Genomic DNA, 11,047 nt, shown 5'->3' with positions numbered 1-11,047 from the left:
ATATACATATACATATACATATACATATACATATACATATACATATACATATACATATATTTGAATTTTTTAAGTATTAGTGTTTTTTCTGTACATATGTTGTGGTCTGAATATATGTGGCCCAGAGCATAGTATTATGAGGGGCTGGGGCCTTTGGAGCAAATACGGCCTTGATCGAGAAAATGTGTCACTGTGGGGGTTGGTTTTGAGATCATATTATCAAATTCTATCCAGTACAGAAGAAAAGTCTTCTCCCGCCTGCATTAAGATCAATGTATAAAACTTTCAGCTCCTTCTCCAGCACCATGTCTGCCTGAACACTACCATAGATTCTGTCATGATGATAATTGACTGAACCTCTGAAATTGTAAGCCAGCCCCGACTAAATATTGTCCCTTATAAGACTTTCCTTGGTCATAGTATCTCTTCACAGAAATTAAACCCTAAATAAGACATATGTCAATATGCCAGATGTATGCCTATTTCCCAGGCAAGCCATAAGGAAATGGCAGATGTGATGGAACTTGTATTACAGATCCCTTTAGACATTATTTTGTTCTGAGTATTGAACCTGGATTTGTACAATAGCAGTAAGAACACTTAACCTCTGACCCATATCTCTAAGCAATAAAAAATTTCTTGTCTCCTATTTGATTATCTGCTTTTGTGTATGATTTCATACCTTAAATTTCTGTCAGACTCTCTCTAATCTCTTTTTCCATCTCAACTTCTTTCAGATCTCTAGGCAAATCCTTGGCTCGAATGTTTCTTCAGTACTATATTCAGCACTGTTCCTCATTGCTTTTTCATACCCACTATCCTATGTTATGGCTTAAGTTAAAGTTTTCTTCATATCAATATTGTATCCCTAAGTACAGTATCTCAAAATGTAAATACTCACAAGCAGAACACTTTTACATTAATAATTAAAGAAAAAACTGGACTCTAAAGGTAGAGTCACAATGAAGTATAGGTTGTGTCCTTGAACTCACAGGGAAGATGTGCTGTAGACAGGCAGAGGAAATACCTATCTATGTTTGACATTTACAGTATTTTAGGAGACGATGCCATTCTCATCTTGGGCATCCAGTGTCCACAACTGCAAGAAGATAAATTGCTATAATTAAGGTATCAGTTTTGCCAGACAGTGGTGGTACATGCCTTTAATTGTAGCACTTGGAAGGCAGAGGCAGGTGTATTTCTGAGTTTGAGGCCAGCGTGGTCTACAGAGTGAGTTCCAGGACAGCCAGGGCTATACAGAGAAACCCTGTCTCAAAAAAAATCAAAGGAAAAAAATCAGTTTCTTTTTTAATTTTTCACATAAATTTAAAAACCATAATCTACTTGGCTTTACTCCAGAGATGCCTACCTCCATTAGAACCATAAATCAAGTGACTTACCAGAGTGTTGAAAATAATGACCATGTATAAAGTATGTAGTTGAGAAGGTATTTTATGATGCTTTACTTGGGTATGTGCAACACAAATATTTACTTAGTCACACACTGTGAATCAAAGACAGACCAAAATAATGGACATCTAAAAATCTAAACCAGTGAACCAATGAATTGGTTGGGATGTTATACAGAAGAATTCATAATACGTCACCCTTAGGAGTAGAGAAAATTCAAAGACATTTCCTCTGGCTAAAACATTGGTTTGGCTAGTACAGAGTACCAGTTACACGGGTGTAAAAGAGCAGTTTAAGTGTGGTGGAGGAAGAACTCAGAGGCCAAAACAACTTGAATTAAAATGGATTATCACTCTTCAAATAAGCCTCTCTAGGTTTCACAATTCCTCAGAACATTAGTTTATTCTTACAATAAAAGAATGAAATCTTGTAAACTAACATAAATATCTGTGTAGATTACATAATGCATGCAGATTAAGGAGAGATCCCAGGCCTCTACCAAAGCTCATTAGGTCACACTGTATCCCACATAACATTAAATATACAGTCATGCTCACTCTTAGCATAGAAAGCAGTGAGAACCTCATCTCAATAAGGAATAAGGGGAAACATTCTCTTGAAGATAGAGACAGTATCAACCCCTCACTGACTTTTTTTCTTTTGCGGACCCTCAAGGAGACACACATTATCAAGTAGAGCTTATAACTTTCCAACATTCTCTTAAACTCTAGATTCTAACAAGTGCCTTGGACTAAGATACTCAATGTGGTTTATTGGTTCAACTCTTGACTGGGAGTGGCAACTCTGACAGGCAGACAAAACAGGAAGTGCTAGGATGCATTTTACCCTACACTGTTGGATGTCAGACTAATGGGCTGCTCAGGAATGGGAGAACATCACCTAAGATGGGAGCTCCAACAGTGGTGAAAAATGAGGCAGGTTGAGTCTGAGGATGCAGAGGTTGCTAAACTTCTGGGTATACAGTGTGATGGAGTCATGGATAAGCCTGAGGCCGAGGGTAGGAAGAACTCCAGCTTAGTTGATCATTGAGTATAAGGAGTGCAGAGGAGCCTTCTATGGGAGACTTAGGCAGGTATATATGATAAAGGCTTTCCCCCACAGTGGTTCATGATGAGAGACGCAGTCTTTGGTTCCACATAGTTTATTAATTGTTCATTTTGGAGAATAGGAACATAGGACTTACTCAGGATGGATCAGAGATTAAATACCTTTTGCAGAAATGAATGACCAAGAAAGGATGCCTATTGACTAAAACCTCATTGAAATGGAGATTTCAGTACTATATGAATGGTGGTTACATTCTTCTCATTAGGGAACATGGCCTCCTGATCCAGGACATGAAGGAAAAAAGCCTGGTAGGAAATAGATAAAACTCCAAACATGTCTGAGGGTATCGAGATTTCTGAAACCACTTGACCCTCCTTGTTTTTGTCTGATGACATGATTCTACTTTCCCAAGAACACAGTCTAAAATATGAGCAAAAATTATATGTTAATATAGGTCAGAGAGAAGGTGAGTATATTATTAAGTGTTTGTACATTGTTTCATGGACAGAATTATATTTAAACCTAACATGAGCTTGACAAGAAGCTAGAAGTGAGATTATTTGCATGTCTTTGATGTTTGTCCCTTGAAACTCCTTTTATCATGAATCAATCATGAAGACACATTTGAACTCTTCCATATCAATATCTAAAATATTACAAAATTTTATTGTTGCCACATATAAGATTAGTATAAGGTCTGATTCCTGGCTGTGCTATAAAAATAATTTTTATTCCTGCTAAGGAATGTTATATGATGATACATCCTAAATTGAATCTATGACTCTGGGGATAGGTCATTTGATAAAGTCTTTGTCTTGAAAAATGAAGATTTGAAAAAATGGAGATGCTTTGTGGTCTTCTTACTGGGGAGGCTTTAATGTAGGTACCTGTTGCATAGTGGCTGGTCATCTAGCCTCCTCAGTAAGTTCCAGCAAGTGAGAAGAGTCTCCTAAAATTTAAATTGTTTGACACATGAGGAATTCTGGGTGAGTTTATAATGTACTGTATAAGCATAAGTACACAAACATGAACATGTATTCATATAAACACTCAGACTCATATGTAAATATGAACAATGGAGATATGCTGTGTTATAATTAGGGCAATGGTGACAAAAATCATATCATAGTAAATGTCTTATACACCTCATGAACAGAAAAAAAGTTCTTCAAAAATCACAATGTGGAAAGTAACAGAAGAATTTCATTGACCAAAATTACAAAGTTTTTATGGTCTTCACTGAGCAGTGTCTTCTTGTGACAGAGTGTGCCTAGAAGCATAATTGACTTAAATGGGGAACCGTCAGACAAAGAAAAATGCCAAAATAGTGGTAACCATATTACAGCGAGAATTAAAAAGACATCATCTACAATCATTTTTAACATAATCCAATATTCCCCCTAACTATTTCTTATGCTTTGCTGGAAAATAAACCTTACTCTAAATATTCTGTATCACTTAGCTGAATTATTTCCTATGAGAGAAAAAGACTGATGAAAAGCCTGAACAATGGTCAATATACATTTCCCAATGCTCTCCTCTTCATAGTAAAGACGTCCCCTCCCCTGCCTATCCTCAGTTCAATATCTGTGAAAGGTCATGAGCATATATGATCCATTTCATAATCAGTCTAAGAGGTAATAATGCTCTTTGATAATGTGAAGAACTAAGCTTTACATGAGGCATGTTCAACAGAGAATCATTTTTCCTAGATTACTCTCAGAAATGATACTCTTTTATGAAAGCTGATATATGGGGATTTGAGTAAATGTTCTATAAGATGGAGCCACATCTGAGAAAAAGTCATTGTTGAAATGTTGCAGGTGCTGACAAAATGGAAACCAACTTTTCTATCCCTCAGAATGGATCAGAAATGGTGTTTTATGGTTCTACTACCTCCAAAGTTATATGGATCTTCTTAGTTGTGGTACTCTCTATGACCTTTGTCCTTGGGGTACTAGGTAATGGGCTTGTGATTTATGTGGCTGGGTTCCGGATGGCACATACGGTGACAACAATATGTTATCTGAACCTAGCTTTGGCTGACTTCTCTTACATGGCAAGTTTACCATTTCAGATCATCTCAATTGTCATGAATGAAGAATGGATTTTTGGTTGGTTCCTTTGCAAATTTGTTCACATGATTATAAACATAAACCTTTTTCTAAGTATCTTTCTGATTACTTTCATTGCCATGGATCGCTGTATTTGTGTCCTGTACCCTGTATGGGCTCAGAATCATCGAACTGTGACTCTGGCAAGGAAAATTATTGCTGGAGCTTGGATACTCGTTCTGCTGCTTATATTTCCACATTTTATCTTCTTGACTACAGTAAAAGATGAAAGAGGGAAAGTGCACTGTAAATGTAATTTTGAATCCTGGGCTGCAACCCCTGAGGAGCAGATAAAGATGTCCATGACTGTGAGTTTAATTACTGTAACCATCAGTTTTATTATTGGCTTCAGCATACCCATGATCTTCATTGTCATTTGTTATGGACTCATGGCTGCCAAGATAGGCAGAAAAGGCTTTGTGAATTCCAGTCGTCCCTTGCGTGTCCTTACTGCTGTAGCACTTTCTTTCTTTGTCTGTTGGTTCCCTTTTCAATTAATTTTTCTTTTAGGCAATATTGGGAACAATGAGACACTGAATAATATTCACATTTGGCTGAACTCAGCAAGCACTCTGGCCTCTTTCAACAGTTGCCTCAACCCAATGCTCTATGTTTTCCTAGGTCAACAATTCAGAGAGAGACTGATCCACTCCCTATCAGCTAGTTTAGAGAGAGCCCTGAGAGAAGATTTAGTCCTGAACATTGACAAAGTCAGAAACTTGTCTTCACATACTGGAGACTCTGAGCCATAGGAAGCTACTAGTGTGACGTCATAGAAATGCTTTCTGTGCCACCTTACTCTCACATCCTACTTTCCATAAGATTTTTTATTTTTAATCTAGAAGTCTAGAAGAAATAATTCTTTGTCATCTGATTTGGAAGAAAAATAGGTTGTCATATTATCACCACACTCAAAAACATAAATCATTGTAAACAATGTTATAGGAGTCAGGTATCATGCTGAAATCCTCTGCCTAAGAATTGGTCCCACACACAATGCGAAAGTTTTCCCACCTCAACTGATGTCATAACTATGGTCTTGCTTTATTCCTTGTACTATTGTACAAGAAATATTGTCCATCTTAGGAGTACCCCATGCTCTGGACTCAGTTGAAAATCCCCCAAAACAAGAGTTATATCTGTTTTTTATTTTTATTTTTATTTTTTTGGAGGAAAGTTAAACCCTTTAAAACCATGTGATGAAAAAAAAAGAAAAACAATGAATGGCTTAAAAGATGAGAATAATAGAATATATAAGGGAGGGAATATCAATGGTATAAGCACATATATGATGCATAGATTTAAGCATAATGAAGGCCACATGAAAAATCCATACCTGTATATATCTTATAATAGAGTTGAAGTATTTTAAAAGTATATTCTGTATATTTCTGTTACTACAATCATAAGTACCTAAGCAAATATTTCTTACAGCAGAGTGGGATAATAATTACTGATGTATTGCTTATATGTGTTCCTGAAAATCACCCAGGCTATTATTTTGCTCTTATTTTTACAGTATGATAACTTCTAATGGTTGAAGGCAACATAAATCTTTGTTACAAGATACAGAAAAATAAATTTGGACACGAACTGAAAATGGCTTAGCTGCTAGCTATCTTTTGTAAATACAGAGAATTCTATAGTGATTTTTAGGGGAAGAAAGGCATCAACCACATTATTCTGAAGTGATAACTAGGACCTCCATGATCAAAATCTAGAAAATATATGCCAATGTGTGCTCTAGTGCCATGAATACTTTTTAAGTTACAATCTACTCTCTAATTGATTCTGAGGACAATTTGATGGGAAAGAATCTATACTATAAGCTCACCCAATATATATGGGTGGGGATTAAACTGGCACACTCATGGAACTTACTACTTTTGCTTACTTAAAATAAATAGCCACAAACTACCCTCTAAATATCTATGCAAATAAAAATGCCACTGCCAGGCTTATTTAGAGATGCTCTTCTTTGCACTAAACATTGAGCCCAAGATAAACCTTCAGGCCAATGCTGCTATCATTATTTTACAACTTCTAGCATTATACAAAGTTTATTTTCTATATCTTGGCAAAATTTCTTTGTCTACTATGGGCAAGCTAACTTCTCGAAGCTAACCTTTGCAGGCTAACTTCGCCAAGAAAGAAAGGTCCTAATAGCTTGTATTTTGGGGTTTGTTTTAATTATTCTTCCAGACCATTCTTTCTTTTTTCTTTTATTTTATTGGATATTTTATTTAAATATCGAATGTTATCCCCCTTTTCAGTTTCTCCTCCACAAACCCTTATACCATCCTCCTCCCCCTACTTCTATGAGGGTACCCCCCATCCACCCACCTATATTACCACCTTGGAATTCTCCTACACTGGAGCATCGAGCCTTCAGAGAATCAATGGCTTCTCCTTCCATTGATGACAGACAAGACCATCTTCTGCTACATATGTAGAAGCTGTAGACATGAGTCCTTCCATGTGTACTCTTTGGTTTGTGGTTTAGTCACTGAGGACTCTCCAGGGTCTGGTTAGCTGATATTGTTATTTTTCCTATGGGGCTGCAAACCCTTCAACTCCTTCATTCCTTTCCCTAACTCCTTCACTGTAGAACCAATACTCAGTCCAATGGTTGGCTGTGATCATCTGTCTTTCTATTTGTCAGGCTCTGGCAGGCCATCTTGGGAGACAGCTATATAAGGCTCCTGTCAGCAAGCACTTCTTGGAATTAGCAATAGTGTCTGGGTTTCTTATCTGTATATGGGATGGATCCCCACGTGGGGCAGTTTCTAGATGCCCTTTCCTTTAGTCTCTGATCTACACTTTTCCCTATATTTCCTTTATACAAGAGCAATTCTGGGTTAAAAATTTGAACATGTGTGGGTGGCCCAATCCTTCAAACAGGGCCCTGCCAAACCTCTGGATATGGTCTCTACAGGTTCTCCCTCCCCTTTTTTTAAGAATTTCAGCTAATGCCATTCCCATTGGGTCCTGATAGCCTCTTTCATTCTTGGCCTCTGTAACATCCTGCTGGCTGCCCACAGTTTCTCATCCCCATTTCTACATAAATGTGTTCAATTTCCTGACCCAATGTCTATTATCCTCATCACCTTCCATATCTGATCCTGTCCCCAATTCTTCCCCTTCTATCCCTCCTAAGTCTCTCTGTCCCTCTACCTTCTGTGAGTACTTTGCTCCCCCTTCTAAGAAGGACTGAAGCATCCACATTTTGGTCTTCCTTCTTCTTGAGTTTCATACGGCCTGTGAGTTATATCATGGGTATTCAGAGCTTTTGGCCTGATGTCCACTTATCAGTGAATGCAAACTATATATGTTCTTCTGTGACTGGGTTATCTCAGGATAATATTTTCTATTTCCATCCATTTGCCTGCAAATTTTATGAACTCCTTGATTTTAATAGATGTGTAATTCTCTACTGTCTAAATGTACCACATTTTCTGTATCTATTCCACTGTTGAAGAACATCTGTGTTGTTTCCAGCTTCTGGCTGTTATAATTAAGGCTGCTATGAACATAGTGGAGCATGTGTTTTTGTTATATGTTAGAACATCTTTTGGGTATATGCCTAGGAGTGGTATAGCTGGGTCCTCAGGTAAAACTATTTCCAATTTTCTTAGGAACTGACAGACTGATTTCCAAAGTGATTGCAAGTTTGCAATTCCACCAGCAACAGAAGAATTTTCTTCTTCATATCTTCACCACCATCTGCTGAGTTGTTGATCTTAGCAATTCTGAATGGTATGGGATAGAATCTCAGGGTTTGGATTTGAACTTCCCTGATAACTAAGGATGTTGAACATTTCTTTAAGTGTTTCTTGGCCATTTGAAATTCCTCAGGTGAGAATTCTTTGTTTAGCTCTGTACCCCATTTTTAATAGTGTTATTTGATTCTCTAGAGTCTAACTTTTGAGTTCTTTCTATATATTGAATATTAGCCCTTGATCAGATTTAAGATTGGTAAAGATCTTTTCCCAATCTGTTGGTTGCCATTGTGTACTATGGATCTTGTCGTTTGCCTTACAGAAGCTTTTCAGTTTTATGAGGACCCATTTGGTGACTGTTGATCTTAGAGTAGAACACACTGGTGATCTGTCAAGAAAAATTTTTACCTGGAACCATGTGTTTAAGGTTCTTCCCCACTTTCTCTTCTATTAGGTTAAGTGTATCTGTTTTTATGTGGAGATCTTTGATCCGATTGGACTTGAGCTTTGTACAAGAAGATAAGAATGGATCAACTGGTTTCTTCTACATGCAGATTGCAAATTGAACCAGCACCATTTGTTTAAAATGCTGTCTTTTCTTCCACTGGATGGTTAGTTTTAGCACCTTTGTCGAAGATCAAGTGACCATAGTTTTGTGGGTATATTTCTGAGTCTCCATTTCTATTACATTGATCTACCTGCCTGTCTCTGTACCAATACCATGCAGTTTTCTTTCTTTTATTGGATATTTTCTTTATTTACATTTCAAATTTTATCTACTTTACAGGTTTCCCCTCCAGAATCCCCTATTCCATCCCTGACCCCTGCCTATCCAGCACCCACCCACCCACTCCCAACTTCCTATCCTGTCATTCCCCTACACTGGGGCATCCAACTCCCTCAGGCTCAAAAGCCACTCCTACCACTTATGTCCAACAAGGCCGTCCTCTGCCACATATGTGGCAGGAGCCATGGATCCCTCCTTGTGTACTCTTTGGCTGGTGGTCTAGTCACAGAAGACTCCTGGGGGGTCTGGCCAATTGCTCCTCTTGCTCCCTCCATGGGACTGCAAATGCCCTGGCTCAATCAGTCCTTTCTCCAACTCCTGCATCTGGACCCTGCATTCAGTCCATGGTTGGCTGCAAGCATCTGCCTCTCTATTTGTCAGGCTCTAGCAGAGCCTCTCTCTCAGGAGACAGCTGTATCAGGCTCCTTTTGGCAAGCACTTCCCAGCATCCACAACACTGTCCAGTTTTGGCTACTGTATATGGGATAAGTACCCAAGTGGGGCAGTCTCTGGATGGCCTTTCCTTCAGTGGCTCCACACTTTATCTCCATATTTCCTCCTCTGAGTATTTTGTTTCCCCTTCTAAGAAGCACTGAAGCATCCACACTTTGGTTTTTCTTCCCCTTGAGCCTCATATGCTCTGTGAATTGTAACCTGGGTGTTTCGAACTTTTGGGCTAATATCCACTTATTAGTGAGTACGGACCATGTACGTTCTTCTGTGACCGGGCTACCTCACTCAGGATGATATTTTCTAATTCCACCAATTTGCCTAAGAATTTCATGAATTCCTTGTTTTTAACTGACAATTAGTACACCGTTATGGAAATGTACCACATTTTTTGGTATCCATTCTTCTGTTGAAGGACATCTTGGATCTGTTCAGCATCTGGCTATTACAAACAAGGTTAGCATAGTGGAGCATGTGTCCTTGTTAGACTGTAGAACTACGGAATCTTCTCTATATACTCATAAACAGACATATAGAAGTACACACACACATATAATTACACAAAGATCTCAGTATTTACTTGCACATAGCAGTTGTAGGTGAACACAGGGTAACAAAAGAGATTTCAAGTCATTTCAGTACTGAAATACGTAATTTATACCCAAGACTAAATACAACTCCAGCTTCTTGTTCCAAGAATTTGTTTTTTAAAATTTCCTACTTACTTCCTATAAACTCGAGAACTGAGAGACTCTTAATATGTCTGTCATGTACTCTAAACCCCGTGAGACAAAAACTACTAAATCATCTAACCCTAGGAAATAAACAGGAAACATGCCAGCACACAGCTTGACTCTTGCAAACAATTATGTGGCATTCTCTTGTCTGATTCTAGAGTCAGTACTTTGCAAGTATGAAAACACTTAGTCCACTGCAGCTTTCATTCAACTGCATAACTATCCTGAACTTCTTTCTGTGAACTCCTGTCTTAGAGATAAGCATTCACCTCTGTGTGAGATATAGAGATGTAAAGAAAGGAGAATTCTAAAGAATATGCTACTGTACAAAAAGAGGAAAATGGCTTCCTCCAGGAAATATAAGCACAAGAAAATAACAGCTGACACGTCATATTATATAAGGTCTTATCTGCTAGTTGTTGTAGCTGTGTGTATCCCAGATTGTGAAAACTTGCCTCATCTACTTTTTTTCATCATAATCCCATAGGAATGTGGCTGTAATAAAATGTAAGTAATCAGCCATTATCTATGCTTAAAGTGCATAATTTTATTATCATGGAAATATTTACACAGACACAAACATATACATATATGTTATTATAGTAAAGTTATGATCTTATTCAAACATTGTGTCAGTTTACTTACTATTATTTAATATACTTAGGTATACCTAGGTTATGTGTCCCACCCAGCCTCTAGGAAGCTAGTGAGCATCTTATTGTTGATATATATATATATATATATATATATATATATATATAT

General features: G+C 37.7%; 1 protein-coding gene across 1 annotated transcript; it reads left to right on the top strand.

Moving 5' to 3' along the window:
• The first annotated feature begins 4,312 nt into the window (after positions 1 to 4,312).
• On the top strand, positions 4,313 to 5,344 carry LOC114620380 (formyl peptide receptor-related sequence 7). Its single transcript, XM_028766471.1, has one exon. It carries the CDS (start codon positions 4,313 to 4,315, stop codon positions 5,342 to 5,344), a length of 1,032 nt encoding a protein of 343 aa, XP_028622304.1.
• Positions 5,345 to 11,047: the final 5,703 nt, after the last annotated feature.

This window comes from Grammomys surdaster, unplaced genomic scaffold (genome assembly GCF_004785775.1).
Source record: "Grammomys surdaster isolate TR1022 unplaced genomic scaffold, NIH_TR_1.0 168, whole genome shotgun sequence".
In the NCBI taxonomy this organism is placed as follows: Eukaryota; Metazoa; Chordata; class Mammalia; order Rodentia; family Muridae; genus Grammomys; species Grammomys surdaster.
This window is presented reverse-complemented; position numbering and strand designations above follow the sequence as displayed.

Bases quoted from the DNA above. Each gene is read 5' to 3' on its own strand.
- LOC114620380 (XM_028766471.1), top strand. From the start codon at position 4,313: ATGGAAACCAACTTTTCTATCCCTCAGAATGGATCAGAAATGGTGTTT.